Here is an 18,095-nt window from a genome sequence, read left to right as displayed (position 1 = left end):
ATAAGCAGCACTGGAAAGAATTAAAAACATGTTTGTTTATTTAAATCTCTAAAAAGATAACTGACAACTTAAACGAAATCATAAAAGTACAGTATTGAGTTTATAACATATGTACAAATAAGATGTAGGACAACAATATCACAAAAATTGGGCCCAGATCACAGAAATAAGCTAAAAATTGCAAAAAGGTTATTCACATGAATGTTTTGGTCTCCCAGTACATAAAAGTTACATTTTCACTACAATATAGCTGATTAATTATGCAACAGCATTACATCTAAAAAAAGTACATACTTTATTATTTTTTTTTAATTTATTTTTTTGAGACGGAGTCTCACTCTGTTGCCCAGGCTGGAGTACAGTGGTGCAATCTCGGCTCACTGCAAGCTCTGCCTCCCAGGTTCACGCCATTCTCCTGCTTCGGCCTCTGGAGTAGCTGGGACTACAGATGCCCACCACTATGCCTGGAAAATTTTTTGTATTTTTAGTGGAGATGGGGTTTCACCATGTTAGCCAGGATGGTCTCGATCTCCTGACCTTGTGATCCGCCCGCCTCGGCCTCCCAAAGTACTGGGATTACAGGCGTGAGCCACCACACCCGACCATACTTTATTTAAAAAATATTTTATTGCTAAAAATATTTTATAAAACACCTGAGCCTTCAGAGAATTTTCTTCTTTTTGCTGGTAGAGAACCTTGCTTTGATGTTGCTGGTTGCTGAAGGATCAGGGTGGTGGCTGCTGAAGGCTGGGGTAGCTGTGGCAATCTCTGAAAATAAGACAATGACATTTGCCGCATCTATTAGCTCTTCCTTTCCCAAAAGGTTTCTCTGTAGTATGTGATGCTGTTTCATAGCTTTTTATCCACAGTAGAACTTCTTTCAAAATTGAAGTCCATCGGCCAGGTATGGTGGCTCACCCCTGTAATCCCAGCACTTTGGGAGGCTGAGGCCGGTGGATCATGAAGTCAAGAGTTCAAGACCATTCTGGCCAACACAGTGAAACCCCATCTCCATTAAAAATACAAAAATTAGCTGGGCATGGTGGCACGTGGCTGTAATCTCAGCTACTCAGGAGGCCGAGGCAGGAAAATCGCTTGAACCCGGGAGGCGGAGGTTGCAGTGAGGCAAGATTGTGCCATTGCACTCCAGCCTGGCAACAGAGTGAGACTCCGCCTCTAAATAAATAAACAAAGGCTCATATTTGCCTATCCTGTAAAAATTGAAGTCAATCCTCTCAAACCCTGCGGCTGCTTTATCCACTAGGTTTAGGGAATATTCTAGATCTTGTGTTGTCATTTCAACAATGTTCACAGCATTTTCACCAGAAGTAGAATTCATCTCAAGAAGCCACTTCGTATGCTCATCCGTAGACACAACTCCCCATCTGTTCTGGTTTCATCATGAAGTTGCAGCAATTCTCTCATATCTTCAGACTCCGTTTCTAATTCTAGCTCTCTTGCTATTTCCACCACATCCGCAGTGACTTTCTCCACGGAAGTCTCTGAACCCCTCAAAGTCGTCCATGAGGGTTGGAATCCACTTCTTCCAAACTCCTGTACATGTTGATGTTTTGATCCCCCATGAATCAAAAATATTCTTAATGGCATCTAGAATGATGACGCCTTTCCAGAAGGTTTTCAATTGACTTTGCCCAGTTTAATCAGAGAAATCGCTATCTATAGCAGTGATAGTTTTATGGAATAAATGCATGAAATAATAAGACTTGAAAGTCAAAATTAGTCCTTAATTCATGGGCTGCAAAATAGATGTTTTGTGTTAGCAGCCATGAAAACAACATTAATCCCTTTGCATTCTCCATCAGAGCTCTTGGGTGACCAGACGCATTGCAAATGAGCAGCAGTATTTTGAAAAGAATCTTTTTTTCTGAGCAGTAGGTCTCACCAGTGAGCTTAAAATATTCAGAGATCCATGCGGCAAACAAATATGCTGTCATCCGGGCCTTGTCTCTCCATTGGTAGGGCAGAAACACAGTAGTTTTAGCACGGTCCTTAAGACACTAGGGTTGGGGAACGGGAAATGAGCGCTGGCTTCAGTTTAAAGTCACCAGCTGCATTAGCTCCTACCAAGAGTGTCACCTGTCCTTTGAAGCTTTGAAGCCAGGCAATGACTTCTCCTCTCTAGCTATGAAAGTCCTAGATGGCATCTTCTTCCAATAGAAGGCTGCTCTGTCCACATTAAAAATCTGTTGTTGCGTGTAGCCACCTGATCACTGATACTAGCTGGAACTTCTGGAGAACTTGCTGCAGCTTCTCCATCAGCATCTGCTGCTTCACCTTGCACTTTTATGTTATGCAGTTGACTTCTTTCCTTAAACCTCATGAACCAATCTCTGCTAGCTCCAAACCTTCCTTCTGCAGCTTCCTCATCTCTCTGCCTTTACAGAAACGAAGAGAGTTGGGGCCTTGCTCTGGATCGAACTTTGGCTGAGCAGAATGTTGTGGCTGGTTTGCTGTTCTTCCCAAACCACTAAAACCTCCTCCATAAACTAACTGATGCAAGAGACCTAGCTTTTGACTTATCTCAGCTTTTGACATGCCTTCTCACTGAGCTTAATCATTTCCAGCTTTTGATTTAAAGTAAGGGACATAAAACTCTCCTTTCACTAGCACATGGAAAGGCCACTGCAGGGTTATCAATTGGCCTGATTTCAATATTGCTGTGTCTCAGGGAATAAAGCCTGGAAAGGGAAAAGAGATGGAGGAACGGCCAGCCAGTGGAACAGTCAGAACACACACAACATTTAGGTTAGGTTTGCAGTTTTACATGGATGTGGTTTATAACACCCCAAAACAATTACAATAGTAACATCAAAGATCACTGATTACAAGGCAGCCACAATGGCTCACACATGTAATCCCAGGGCTTTAAGAGGCCAAGGTGGGAGGACTGCTCGAAGCCAGGAGTTGTAGATCAGCCTGGGCAAATAGCAAGACCCCATCTCTACAAAATAAAAACTTAAAAATAAATTTAAAAAAAAATCCAGGCATGGGGGCACATGCCTATAGTCCAGCTACTTAGGACTAGCTAAAAGTAGGAGGCTAAGGCAGGAGGATTACTTGAACCCTGGAGGTGGATGTCACAACTTAGCAAGCATACTTTAAGTATGTGCCCTTTTAAAATGTCCATTATGTCTAATAAGGCTTTTGTTTTCTTAAGTAAAAATTCTCATGTGGACAAAGGTCAAATAGGGTAACAGTCACTGGTCAAGCTTCTCCTTCTGATTTAACCGTAGAACAAAAGGCAGATGCTCCCGAAGGCTCCTCCTAAACCTCCAAAGCTCGGCAGGGCTCAACACACAGCAGCCCGGTAGGATGGAGGGTGTGGGGCTGACCGCAGCCTGCTTTCCCGTAAACACCCTGCGCTGGTGCTCGGGGCTGCTCAGATGTGCTCGGCATCTGGACAGGAGCAGGGCATGAACCCTGCTTTCCATGGGCAGATGACGCAGGAGGCAGCCAGATCTGGAATAAACAAGACGCCGAACGCGCAGGGCCCTCGGACACCCGGAGGACGGCTGCTATTTGCCACCTCAGGCCTCCGGGTTAGGCTCCTTGGGGGTCTGTGGCTCCCATCCTCTTCACTTGAAACAGGAGGGAAAGCAACATCCTCCAGAATAAAGAAACCAATGAACAAAACAGCAGTGATGACTGATCTCGTACCTACGCCAGGGAGATCCAACCCACGAAACAGCGGACAGTCTATTCATGGTTTTGTTTGTTTTTGCCAGCTTCAGTTTACCTTGCATGAGTAATCTTCCACTCAGATGTATTTTAGGCTTTACTATTTTGCTGTGGCCTTTTGGATCTGACAAGAAATTAGATGGGGAAAAATATAATGCCTATTTTCTTTTCTTTTCTTTTTTTTTTTTTTTTGAGACGGAGTCTTGCTCTGTCCCCCAAGCTGGAGTGCAGTGGCACGATCTCAACTCACTGCAACCTCTGCCTTCCAGGTTCAAGAGATTCTCCTACTTCAGCCTCCTGATAGCTGGAACTATAGGCGTGAGCCACCACACCTGGCTAATTTTTGTATTTTTAGTAGAGATGGGGTTTTGCCATGTTGGGCAGGCTGGTCTCAAACTCCTGACCTCAAGTGATCCGCCCACCTCAGCCTCCCAAAGTGCTGGGATTACAGGTGTGAGTCTCCACACCCGCCTTAATGCCTGTTTTTCAAAATAAACTTTAAAACAAAGAAAACAAAAATTACTAGTGTTATCAATTTAGAAAAATATCTATCAATCAGTTGTATTACTTTAGCATCAAAAAAAGCATGCAGCCACCCACTAACATACGTGTGCTTAGTCATATGCATGTGGCCCAGCAGCACGCACAGTTTAACAATTCAACCATCCAGCCTCGATCCTGGGGAGCTACTGGCCCACATAGAGAGATACCACTTAACAGGCCGGGTGCAGTGGCTCGCGCCTGTAATCCCAGCACTTTGGAGGCCGAGGCAGGTGGATCACGATGGAGACCATCCTGGCTAATACAGTGAAATCCCATCTCTACTTAAAATACAAAAAATTAGCCAGGCGTGGTGGCGGGCACCTGTAGTCCCAGCTGCTCGGGAGGCTGAGGTAGGAGAATGGCGTGAACCCAGGAGGTGTAGCTTGCAGTGAGCGGAGATCGCACCACTGCACTCCAGCCTGGGCAAAAGACTGAGACTCCATCTCCAAAAAAAAAAAAAAAAAAGAGAGAGAGATACCACTAACATACAAAATATCCTGATCGGCTATTTAAGCATCAAACATGGTAAAGTTTGTCTTCTCTTAAATTGAATTCCCTGAAAAAAGGTACTTGTAAATAAATCACATTTTCTTCTGAACCCCAAAAACATATGGAACTATCACTTAAAATAATTAGTAAACCTGGGCGCTGGGAAGCATGAGAGCTCTCACATGTTGGTCACTAAAAGACCAGAGGCCGACAGTTGCTTCTCAGCTCCAGACCCTGAGCAGGAGCCGGGAAGATCTCTGTATTCCTGAGAGATCACCCGATTCCCGGGCCTGAGCTCCCCTCCCAGAGCACTGCTGTGGGCCCGGCAGGACTTGATACATTTGCATCTATTTTAGCTTCTTCTTACTGTCATGTGCAAAGGAAAAACACTTGGATTCTCCAATCAAAAAGGTATTTATCTCATCATACGCCAATGGGAATTGGTATAACGCAAGTTATCTTCAAACTTTTTTTTTTTTTTTTGAGACTAGGTCTCGCTCTGTCACCCAGGCTGCAGTGCAGTGGTGTGATCCCAGCTCACTACAACCTCCGCCTCCCAGGCTCAAGCAATTTTCATGCCTCAGCCTCCCAAGTAGCTGGGACCACAGGTGCGCACCACCAGGCCCAGCTAATTGTTTCTATTTCTAGTAGAGAAGTCGTTTCGCCATGTAGTCCAGGCTGGTCTCGAACTCCTGAGCTCAGGCAATCTGCCTGCCTTGGCCTCCCAAAGTGCTGGGATTACAGCCATGAGCCACCACACCCAGCCTGATCTTCCGACTCTTACCTAGCTTTGAGATTCATGAGGAGATCTGCCCTGCAGACTGGAATTTTGTCTTTGTTTGTGTTTACATATTTAATTTTGAACCCTGGATCTGTGCCATGGAGGCTCCTGCCTGGACGATGCAACACTCACTTTGCTTAAAAAGGCCCAGGTTTTACCCCAGGCAAGGGGCCCTCATCAGCTTCTGGCCAGCGTGTTCAGGGAAGATCAGATGCCATCCATGGCCCCAGAAGGGAGTCATGCACTCCAGACCCAGTGGCAAGGCCTCCTGCCCACTCACAGACATCTTGAAAACTGGTGTGCCACACAGACCATCTGGTCCATTAAGACAATTCCCCAAACTTCTGCTTGTGCACTAAGAATGAGTCATGCATTCTCTTTCCACTGGACTGAGCTCTGTCGGAAGGGAACTATACAGCTGCCAAACATCAGCAACTAGGGAAACTGAGTCACAACAGAGAAGCAAGCCAAGTCACCCATCCAGGGGAGAAAACTATAGAATATCACAGCCTGTGGACCCTGGATCAAGCCGCGCTTGAAGCTGGAGCTGCCCATGGATTCAGAGTCATATAGAAGGATGTGCTTTCTTTTTACAACTATTTCCTTGACAGATGAAAAAACACAGCAGGGAGGCAAGTTCTAACAATAGAAGAGCTCAATTACTCTGACTTCCTAAGGAGAGAGCACTCTGCAGACATGCAGCACTCACATATTCACATACTGGTTTTCAAAGGTTAAAGTCCTGGTGAAAGCCTGGGGGTCTCACATACTCCCCTGAAGGGCAAACTGGACATCCCAGGAAAGGTCCCAACACACACTCTCTTGGGGATGGGCCCTCTCTAAGCTTATTTTGAACACTGATAATTTTCCTCTTCTGGCCACAGAACACAGAGAGCTCTGAAGATCAACCCATCTCCCAGGCTCCCATGCTGAGAAAATGTGTGGTCCGCCTACCACCTTGCAAAGATAGATTATCAACGTATTTTCTAAATACGTTTTAAGTATCTGTATGGTACTTTTCAAACGTATTTGCGTGACAATAATACAGTCTTTGACTCTGTCCTGCCAATAAACAGGAAGTCACCATTTGTTCTATGGAAGGCAAACACTGACACTAGCGCCTGCAGGACCCTCCCAGCAGATGCAACCCAGACTCATCCGCCTAGGGCGGAGAAGCCCCAGGCTCCCGCTCACACCCCAGGACCACTGCAGTCTCCTGCCCAAAGGAGGAGGGGCCTGGCGTCCGGGGGCTGCGGGAGCTCCCAGAAGCTGCAGTCAGATGTGAGGGAACTTCCCAGGAGCAGGAGGATGCAGAGGAGGAGGAGGGTATGGAAAGTGCTGAGGGTGGAGAGCCAGGGAGTCCCCGGCAGGCGGGCCCCTCTCCAGCACCAGCCAGCTGGCTCCCTGCGTGCCAGGCAACACCCTGTGACGTCTATCTACGTGTGAGGAGGAGAGGTCCTCTCCGAAAGGCGGCCAATTCTCCAAGGGAGGTCAGGGAAGCTCCAAGGATCAACCTCAGGGCTGATGTGACTCAGGGGCCGATGTGACTCAGGGGACGCAGTCTCCTGGACACAGGAAGTCAGTTAAAAGGCCCAAAGACCCACTCCTACCTATCAACTCTGAGCCCCAGAGGGTCTGCGGGACCTGCAGGACGGTGGAGACCCACAGAGCAGCAACACTGGAACCTTCTGCCCATGTGGACACAGGCCAGACCACCAAGAGTGCAGGTCCCAAGCGCTCTGTGCCCCCATCCCCCGTCCCACCAGGCCTGCACACACCTGGGGTCATCCTACCACTCCCAGTAAGCCCCCTCACTCTCCGGGAGCCCCCGCTGGACGGGGATTCCATGAAGGCGGGTTCCAGTCTTCTTTTCTGTGGGTGGCCCAACACACAGCACACAGCGAGGCCTGAACACCCAGTAGATGGTGAGAAAAACTGAGAATGAGCAGCAGCTGTCTGGAGATCCTGCAGGAGGAAGAGGCCCCGCCCCGCCTGCCATGGCATCTGCCTGTAGTTTCTCTGCAATGTGACCTCCTTGAGCCCACCCCAAGCTCCACGTACCCAGACCCCTCCAATGTCAGCGTTTCTGTCACAAAACTACAGTTTGGGACAATCCATGGCTTGCAGTGGCCTGGACTGTGGTGAGGATGTTGGTTTTGATGAGTCCAAGACCACAGCCTCAACCGTGGCGGCTCCAGGGAAGAGAGGAAGGCAGGACAGGAGGAGGGCGTGGAGGGCCTAGCTCCAGTGTGTCCAGCCAGCACCCGAGCGGCGCAACTGCAATGAATAACGTTTCAAATGTGACCTCCCCAAAGAAGCTGGGGTTGAGAGGAGGAAAGGAAGGGGCGTCCAACGGCAAACTTTAATACTAGCTTTGAACTACCATTGTGATAAACTTCTATTGTGTTGGATACAGAATGAAACTGTATTCAAAAACCAAGCATTTCTACACAGCTGAACTAAGTCAGGCCTCCGGAGGGGAGGCACTCTCCAGGAGACCCTGAGGGCACTCAAAGGTCAACCCAAACTGAGCTGAGGGCACTCAAAGGTCAATCCAAACTGAGTCATGGGTGGGCTTATTTCCAAAGCCCCCAAGCCACAATTCAAACAATCCAGTATCAGACCCACTTAAACACACCTGTGGAGCATTTGAGGGGAAGGAGCAGTAAGATGTTTCCAATGGCTCTGATTTAATCTTTTGTGGAGATGGGGTGGAGATGAGTCTCTTAAAAGCAAAGGGACACTGTGATGGTTGGATGGCCCAACTAACTTTGGGGCAGGTTTTTTTTTTAATTTTCATACATAGTATGTTCCCAATTTCTACCAAAAAATTTTAATAGAAAATAATCACATATACATGAGAGCACAGTCCTGGGAGAATGCTGAAAGTGGACATGAAATGGTGCTTCACGTGTAGCATGTATCATGTATAACTGTGTCATCTCCAGCAACAGCCTACAGACCATGCCCCCAGAGACCCCTCAACATGATGTCCCCGCAGAACGGGTGTCCCTCTTCCCTCCGTCCCTGCCTCCCCAGGCTGCACTCCCTGGCGCTTGCTCATGACGTGTCCACTGTGCCTAGGTCCGCACGGCTACACCCTCACGTTCTCCCAGGGAACACAGGTCCTGCTAAAAATCACCCGGCTGGAATGCATCCAGCCAGGACTCCATTCTGGCCACCAGCGCTACCCTCCTCCTCTGGGCCACAGGAATAGCATCAGGAGCTGCCCTTCTCTCCCAGAACTTCTGTTTCCACCGCCATAAAATGGGTATGTTCATTTCTCCAGTAAAGTCTTTAGTTCTATAAGGGATTTGATCAACTTAACAGCTACCAGTCTACCTGCCTCACAGCAGCAATGTGACTCAACAGCGACCTTTCAAAGTATCACTGAAGACTGCAAAAACTCCTGAACGTATAAGACACAAATGGACGCAAATGTATCCTTTGAGGAAGTGTTGTGAGAGCTGAGGATGATATCACCGTCTACTCTCAGCTCCTTTTTCAAATTCGGTGAGGTGTTTGTGGACGAGCACACCATGCAAAGCGCAGCACAGGGCCCCATGTGTGTTCTACGACACTTACTTTAACATGTTATTTTCAACAAGCAATTAATATTCCGGGACAAAGCATACCGCAAGCTTTATGAAACTGACCAGATGTGAAAAATGACTTCGGGGTCCCATTCTTCCACTGGCTCAGCAAAAATTACATTATCCAGACCCAGGGAAACCTCACCCGGTTCCATTCTAAAAGTCCACCGCTTTTGAGTGAGATGTCCCCGAGACGTCCGGCCTGGGCTGACCATTCACGGGCTCTGGAAAGAAAGCCTTGGTCTCTCTCCGGAGGAACAATTTCCCAGGGGGAGAGGAACTCGCGCCCCCGCCCCGCCCCAGGGCCTGCAGGAAGCGGCCAGCAAACCCGGCGACCCCGGGGGGGCGGTGGTCTGTCCCAGCGCTTCGTTTCGGAGGTGAGCGCACTGGCCGCCACTTCCTGAACTGTTCACTCAATTATTTTACCACTTTTGCAGACTCTGGTGGTGCCAGAAAGTCCTCTGGCTCAGCTAAGAAAAGTGAGAACTATTTTTGGCATGCAGAAGAGTCGCTATAGGACTAAATCACAGTCGGCGCCTGAAACGCAGCCGCCTTCACAGAAGGTTCCGAAAACGCCGAATCCGAGTCGCTTCCGAACACCGGAGGCCTGCAGCGAACTCTGGCGGCACCTGGGTACCTGGAGCCCGGCGCGGAGGAACGGGGATTCCTGCTGTGGAGACCGTGGCACGGGGAGGCCCGCGGGGGGACACGGGGGGTCAACCCCCACGCAACGCATCCGCTTAAACGTTTGGCGCAACCGCGAACACGGTCGCGTGGATTAGAAACGAAAGAAGCGCCCGGGGCAGAAACCCGCTCTGAGCCCCGGCTCCGTCTAGACCCGCGCGGCCCCTCTCGGGAACCCCGGCCGCCCGGCTCGCTCTGGGCGCAGGAAAAGCCCCTGAGAAGCGCAGGGCCCCCGGGACACCCCAGGAGAGGACGCTGCGGGCGGATGCGGGGGCACTGGGAGCCGGGGCGCCGCGGCCGCGGGAACTGAGGCTCCTCTGGGGAGGCGTCCCCGGCGCGGGGGGATGGGGTGGGCACCGCGCTCCAAGGGGCGGGGGAGGGGGAGAGGGCGGAGACCGGGGGAGGAGGAGGAAGGGGGGAGGAGGAGGAAGAGAAGGAGGAAGGCGGGGGAGGAGGAAGAGAGCGGAGGGGAGAGAACAGGACGAGGAACCGGGGGAGGGGGGTGGGAGGACGGAGGGGGCTGCGCCGCGCTCGGGGAGCGGAGGGGGACCGAGGGGTCCTGAGCGGGGCAAAGGTGAGCGGAGGAGGAGCCGCGAACCAGAGGGAAGCAGGCGGCCCGCGGAGCTTGGGGGGTGGCGGGAGGCGAGCGGGGCTTCCCCCGGCGGCTCCAACAACTTCCCCGTCCTGCGGGGATTCCGAGTTCCGAACAAAGGCGGCTCCGGAGGCCGCGCGCACAGCGCTCTGGTCCGCCCCTCGGCGTGTCGGGCAGGGCGGACAAAGGCCCAGCGGGTCCCCCCGCCCCGGTCCCCCCACGTTCCCCTTCGGAGGTTCGCTTCTGCGTCCCGAGCCCCCAGGACCCCGCGCGCCCGAGGCCCCCTCCACCCTCCGCGCACCCCGCCTCCGCTCACCCCTGCGCTCCCGGATCTCCACGAACCCCCGGACCCCGCGCCCCCAGCCGCACTCACAGGATGGAGGTCTGCGGCGCCACGGCGGGCACGGCCTCCAGCAGCAGATGCATGCAGCGCACGGTGGTGCGGAAGCACAGGCAGCGGCTCGGACACCCTGCGCCCGGCTTCTGGGCCACCACGGCCAGCGCCCCCCAGGCGCAGCACAGCACAAGCGCCAGCAGGCAGCGGCGTGCGGGGCCCCTGGAGCGCTTGGCCATGGCCGACGGCGCGGACGGACGCTCGGACGCACGGAGCCACCACGGCCGGCTCCCGACTGCGCCCGCCCGGCCGCGGCCCACGTCCCAGCTGTGCGCTGGGGGCGGGGGGCGCCAGCTGTGCACATGCGCGAGGCTCCTCCCGGCCCCTCCGAATCCCCGAGGGCGGGGCGGGGCGAGAACCCGGGGCCCCAGTGTCCGGCCCGGGCGCCCGTATCCAGGTGGGGCGGCCCGCATGCCCAAGGCGAGCGCTCGGGAGCGCGGAGGAGAGCATTGGCACCCCTGATTCTGCGCTCGGGACTCGGGACCCTGGGGCCTACGCGAAGCTTTTCCACTTTTCTTACCCGTGGTTTCTGCCTGCGCGCAGTACGGGGTTTTTTCTTGGCGCCTTGCTGTTTGTAACACTTTCAGAGCGCCTGCTCTGATCCAGGCACGATTGCAGGCGCGCACGCGCGCTCCTCTCTCTCCCTCTCCCTACCCGCAACCATGTAGGAAATTATTCAACATTCAAAAAAGCTCCTTATTCCTTTTGAGGAAACTGAGGCCCAAGCCCCAAGGCGCATAGCAAGGGAGTCTTTGCAGGAAGGTTAGACCCAGGCGTTCCGGCTCCCCGGGGCCTGTCAGCTCTCTGCCGGCTGCCTGGCTCAGCACCGTTGGGAGCATGAAACGCCCTGTGTGGAGTCCTTGGCGCAGCACAGCCCCCGGGATGCTCGCGGCCTTCAGTGCCTGTCCTCGTGGGACAGTCCTAGGTGGAGACCCAGGGAACCCGCCCACGTCGGGTGTGTCTAGAGACAGCAGAAGACTTTGGAAAGGAGGGAAGACACTGCGTGAAATATGCACAGTTAAAGGTGGTGTTCTCACATAGTTCATACATTCTCTCCAGTCATCTCACAAGGACCCAGTCTCTGAATTTCACAGATAAGGAAGGTGAGGCCAAATTGTTGAACCCAGGCTGCAGGGTGACAGTGCCAGATTCAGAGGCACAGGCTGGGCGTGTTGCCATCGCAAACCCCGAGTCTCAGCTGTGTCCCCGTGCTGATGTTCTAGCCTGAGCTGCGTTTGAAGGCAGCCTGGAATGGGATTGGTGGGTAATCGGCTAGTTTCCTGTTGCTATGTTAAAAAACAAAAACTACCACCACGAGACATAGCCCGAAGGTCACAGGTGCTTTGCTGGCCACAGGGCACCATCTAAGGACTGGACTCCCGAGGCTGCTGGCAGGGGGTTCCGGTTCCTTGCCATGTGGGTCTCCATGGCCTGCACACCAGACATGGCCTGATGCCTCCCAGAGCAGGTATTAGAAGAAGGAGGAAGAGAATGAAAGCACAACACAGAAGCCAGGCTAGAATCTAACCTAGCCTTGGAACTGGCCCCACATCACACCTGCAGGGTGCATCCTCAGACGCTGGTGGGTCCTGCTGACATTCCAGATGCCATCTTTCCTGCAGGATTTTAACCACACTCTACAGTGGATGCAGCTCACACTCCAGATGCCTTCTCTTACAGGATCCTATTCACACACTCCAGTAGGCCCAGCTCACACTGCAGACAACACCTCTCCTGCAGGATCCTATCCACACACAGAAGTGGGTCCAGTTCACACTACAGATGCCATCTCTCCTACAGAATTCTATCCCCATACTTCAGTCTCCAGATGTCATCTCTCTTGTAGGGTCTTATGTACACACTCCAGGGGTTCAGTTCACATTGTAGATGCCATCTCTGCTGCATGATCCTATTCACACACTCCAGTTCACACTGTAGATGCCATAACTAATGCAGGATTCTATCCACACACACTAGTGGTGCATTTAACACTCCGGATGCCACATCTTCTGCAGAATCCTGTCCGCACACTTCTGTGGGTCCAGTTCACCCTCTACATGTGCTCTCTCTTGCGGGCTCCTATCCACACCCTCCAGTGGTGCCATTCACACTCCAGATGCCATCTCTCCGGCAGGATGATGTCCACACCTTCCAGTGGGTCCAGTTCACACTCCAGAGGACATCACTTTTGCAGGATCCCCCCTATACATTCCACCGGTGCCATTCACACCACAGAGGCTGTCTCTTTGCAGAGTCCTATCCACACACCCCATGGCTGCAGCTCACACTGCAGATACCATCGCCCCTGCGGTGGGTCCTATTCACATTCCAGAGGCTATCACTTTTGCAGGATCCTATACACACACTTTACTGGGGCCAGCTGACAGTCCAGAAGCCGTTACTCCAGTGTGATTCTAGCCATATGCCCCAGTGGCCCAGTTTACACTGCAGATGCCTTCTCTTCTGCAGGATCCTCTCCAGGCACGACAGTGGGTCCAGTTCACACTCCAGTTGCCATCTCTCCTTCAGGACCCTACCCACACACTCCAGTGCCTCACTTCACATAGCAGATGTCATCACTCCTGAAGGATGCTGTCCAAACAGTCGTGTGGATGCAGTTTACACTCCACATGCCATCACTCTTGCAGGATCCTATCCACACACCCAAGGCAGTCCAGATCACACTGCAGATGTCATCACTCCTGCGAGATGCTATCCATACACTCAAGTGGGTTCGGTTCACACTGCAGGTGCCATCTCTCCTGAAGGATCCTGTCTACACACTGTAGTGGTTGAATTTGGGTCCTATCCAAAGATTCCAGTGAATCCGGTTCCCACTGCAGACGCCATCTCCCCTGCAGGATTCTCTCCATACACTCCACTGGGTCCAGTTTACATTCTACGTGTTGTCTCTCCTGCAAGATCCTATCCACACACTTGAGGAGGTCCAGCTGAAACTCCACATGCCATCACCCCTGCAGGATCCTGTGCACACACTCCAGTGGGTTCAGTTCAGACTCTGGGTGCCATCACCCCTGCAGGATCCTGTGCACACATTCGAGTAGGTTCAGTTCAGACTCCGGGTGCCATCACCCCTGCAGGATCCTGTGCACACATTCGAGTAGGTTCAGTTCAGACTCCGGGTGCCATCACCCCTGCAGGATCCTGTCCACACTCTCCAGTGGGTTCAGATTAGACTGCGGGTGCCATCACCCCTGCAGGATCCTGTGCACACACTCCAGTGGGTTCAGATTAGACTGCGGGTGCCATCACCCCTGCAGGATCCTGTGCACACTCTCCAGTGGGTTCAGTTCAGACTCCGGGTGCCATCACCCCTGCAGGATCCTGTGCACACACTCCAGTGGGTTCAGATTAGACTGCGGGTGCCATCACCCCTGCAGGATCCTGTGCACACATTCGAGTAGGTTCAGTTCAGACTCCGGGTGCCATCACCCCTGCAGGATCCTGTGCACACATTCGAGTAGGTTCAGTTCAGACTCCGGGTGCCATCACCCCTGCAGGATCCTGTCCACACTCTCCAGTGGGTTCAGATTAGACTGCGGGTGCCATCACCCCTGCAGGATCCTGTGCACACACTCCAGTGGGTTCAGATTAGACTGCGGGTGCCATCACCCCTGCAGGATCCTGTGCACACTCTCCAGTGGGTTCAGTTCAGACTCCGGGTGCCATCACCCCTGCAGGATCCTGTGCACACACTCCAGTGGGTTCAGATTAGACTGCGGGTGCCATCACCCCTGCAGGATCCTGTGCACACTCTCCAGTGGGTTCAGTTCAGACTCCGGGTGCCATCACCCCTGCAGGATCCTGTCGACACACTCCAGTGGGTTCAGTTCAGACTCCGGGTGCCATCACCCCTGCAGGATCCTGTGCACACATTCCAGTGGGTTCAGATTAGACTGCGGGTGCCATCACCCCTGCAGGATCCTGTGCACACACTCCAGTGGGTTCAGTTCAGACTCCAGATGCTATCACCCCTGCAGAGTCCTGGGCACACACTCCAGTGGGTCCAGATGCAGATGCCATCACTCCTCCTGGATCCTCTCCACACCCTCCTGTGGTTCCAGGTCACACTGTGGATGCCACCTCTCCTGCTGGATTCCATCCATAGATGCTCTTGTGTCCGGCACATGCCACAGGAGGGCATGGCCTGGGAGTGTAAGGAATATGAGACAGAACCACTGGGGACCATCTTAGAGGCTGCCTACCACATGTCACTCGAGTTTGTGTAGAACAGGGATGCTTGCCAGAATGCTTCTTCTGTATTTCCGTAAGGGCAGAATGCTGGGTAGGAGCTGCAAACATGTTCAGCAGAGGAGGAGACAGAGTCCTAGGCAGACTTCAGCACAGTCCTGCTGCTGAGTACCTGGAGCTAGAGCAGACTCCACAGGTTACGGATGTGGATGGACCTCAGTAAGACCATCCTCACTTTAATACCACTTGTGTGTTCAGGGGTCGCCAAGTCATCCACATTTCTGACTGGTTACAGATTCAGAGGTTTCTGAGACCCTGTCCAGCTACATCTCCTGCTGGAACCACCCACACAACAGATGAAAGTGCTGTGGTTACAAATACAGTTGTATTATGATACCAATCTGAACCCTCCAAATGAAATACATCAGGTGAGGTCAGGGAGGGTCCCAAATGCAGAGCCTCTGTGCCTGGCCTGTGGGATCAGGGCCCATCACCACCTGGCACAGGGACATGACCACCAACCGGGACGCTCCACTGAGCTTTGGTGTCCAGAGTTTTCACCAGGGTTTTATGGCTCAGGGAGGACTGATGACTCACTGTCCATGGGGTTGAACTCTCCAGGGAGGTCAGGCGACAGCACAAGGCCCAAACACTTCACCCTACAATCACATGGTCAGTCCTGGTGATCAGCCTCCATCCTGCGTTCTTTCATCAGCATCAGCTCAGACATGGCTGGGAGCTCACCATGAATAACAGACACGCCTATCCCTGGGGAAATTCCAAGGGTTTTGGAAGCTCTATCCCAGGAACCTGAGGAAAGACCCAATTCCTTCTCATACACCCAAGCTTTACATGGATACTCGTGTTAAGGCAAGTGGCACCCACTGCTGTGTGTCGTTGTAAGCAAGCACCCCGCTCACGAGGTGTAATCACCTTTCTGGTCATCTAGGGACCCTTTCCAAGCCACCCAGGTGTCCTAGGCACTAAGGAGTCACACATCTACCCACAGCACGCTCTGGGGCTCCGTACTCCCTTCCAGGTTCCTTCCAGACATCCCCACCTCGATGTCCCACAAGAATTCCAATGTTATGATGTCAGAAACCAGAATATCGCTCTCCATAAAAAATGCACTTTTTCTCCAGAATCTCTAATGTGATCGTTTGCCAACCTGGAAGTCATTCTCACCTCAATCCCCCACCCCATCCCTAAAGACAGCAGTCGGCCAGGCGTGGTGGCTCACACCTGTAATCCCAGCACTTTTGTAGGCCAAGGCAGGCAGATCATGAGGTCAGGAGATCGAGACCATCCTGGTTAACAAGGTGAAACCCCATCTCTACTTAAAAAAAATACAAAAAATTAGCCGGGTGTGGTGGCGGGCGCCTGTAGTCCCAGCTAGGTGGGAGGCTGAGGCAGGAGAATGGCGTGAACCTGGTAGGCGGAGCTTGCAGTGAGCCGAGATCTCGCCACTGCACCTCCAGCCTGGGCGGCACAGCGAGACTCCGTCTCAAAAAAAAAAAAAAAAAAAAAAAAAGACAGCAGTCACAGGATCCTGTTAATTCCTTGTGCTGAGCACTTTTCCTTCCCCATGGCTGTTGGCGGAGCTCTGGCCCCTAGACCACCAGTGAGACCCCTCCCGGACACGTGCCTTTGGGTCTGCCTGGCTCATCACAGAGAAAGCAGCTCTCAGAGAATATGCCGCAGCTCGGGCCCTGCAACTGCTCTATGCAAGCACCTCTCACCCCCAGCCTAATGGAGTGGGCTTGGGGCCACCATCTCCAGTGGCTTTGCGTCTGTTCTCTCCCCAAACACCAGACACTGACTTATTTCAACTTTATTTCCTGGCAAACTGCTACTGAACCTTCTAGAATCTGCTCAGTTGGATGGCTCCCTCTGTGTACTTTCCAGGCCCTGGTTTCCACCATCTTCCCAGTGTGAATATCCTTCTAGTGCTACAGCCCACCCCATACAGCCCCAGGACAAGGTTTCTATGCCTAGCTCCCTGTCATGGCCAGGAGCCCTTGGGGATGGACTAGAACAGGCATTGCTGGGTAAAAACAGCACATGTACCGCGTGCTGCGCTGTGTGCACCACTGCCCAGCCTCAGACGATCAGGCGGACTCTTGGGCAGCCTTGCAGTTGTGAGTTTGTCCTGACACTCACGGGGGTGGGTGACAGAGACTAGAAACATCTGGAAAAGACCTCTGCATTCTCTGCTTTGAGTTTGCTCACGTTTAGAAATCATCAGAAACATCGTAATAATGATTGTGAGGTCGTTTCAGCGTCTGCACAGAGCTCAGGGGCAGTGCTGGGCATGGGCATTGCATTGTAAGGAGGGGCCTTGTGACCGCAGATACTCAATGTCTCCCAAGTGCGCTGGTGCCACCTTCAAGTGGCACCTCTCAGCCTTCACTGTGTCACCCAGTGGCCCAGCACTCTCCAGTGTGTAGTCCCCCTCGCTCAGACACGGCGGCCTATACCTGACCTCCACACTCCTCACCTGCCGCCACCCACGGGAGCATTTCAGGGCATCACGAATTGATGGCTTTTCTTTCCAGTTCAACAGGCATCTCCCAAGTCACCTGTGATAACTGCTTTTATGTGTCCACGTGGCCACACTCATCTAGACATTGCTCTGGAGGTATTGTGGGTGTGGTTAATCTCTATCATCAGTTGACTTTAGGTGAAGGAGGTGACCTTTGGTGATGTGAGTGAGCCCTGTGTAAGCAGGTGAAGGCATTGAGAGCAAAACCTGAGGTTTCCCAGAAAAGGAGAAATTCTGCCTCAAGGCTGCAGCTTCAGCTCCCAATTTCAGACCTGCTGGTCCCACAATCACCTGAGCCGATTTTAAAAATCTATCCATCAATCAATGTCTCCATCCATCCACCAACTCACCTATTCATACATGTACTCGTTCTTGCATCCGTTCATCCCTCCCTCCCTCCTTCCTTCCTTCCCTCCTTCCTTCCTTCCCTCCTTCCTTCCCTTCTTTGTTCATTGTTCTCCTCCCCCCACCTCCCTGCCTCCCTCCCCTTCTTTCCTCCTCCTTCCCCTAAACCCTTCCATCCTTCCCTCCCTCCTCCCCATCCCCATCCACGGATCCATCCTAGG

The 18,095-nt window shown here is 52.5% G+C and overlaps 1 protein-coding gene across 6 annotated transcripts in view; it reads right to left on the bottom strand.

The window, feature by feature from the left end:
- PXDN (peroxidasin) overlaps window positions 1-11,389 on the bottom strand; it is a 112,332-nt gene extending 100,943 nt beyond the window's left edge. For 2 of the 6 annotated variants that reach the window (XM_045369895.3, XM_074012482.1), the window contains exon 1: window positions 11,296-11,389. Coding sequence is in view for 2 of the 6 variants with exons in the window: in XM_045369892.3 (XP_045225827.2) it covers window positions 10,755-10,954 (200 nt within the window). In the remaining 4 variants the exon portion in view is untranslated. Of the gene's footprint in view, window positions 1-10,697; window positions 11,015-11,295 lie in introns of those variants that run through there. The other 4 variants (XM_074012479.1, XM_074012481.1, XM_045369892.3 and 1 more) reach the window with 2 other exon arrangements.
- Between the last annotated feature and the right edge of the window lie 6,706 nt (window positions 11,390-18,095).

This window comes from Macaca fascicularis, chromosome 13, assembly GCF_037993035.2.
Source record: "Macaca fascicularis isolate 582-1 chromosome 13, T2T-MFA8v1.1".
NCBI lineage: Eukaryota > Metazoa > Chordata > Mammalia > Primates > Cercopithecidae > Macaca > Macaca fascicularis.
The sequence above is the reverse complement of the archived record's forward strand: the minus strand, read 5'-3'. Positions and strand labels throughout refer to the sequence as shown.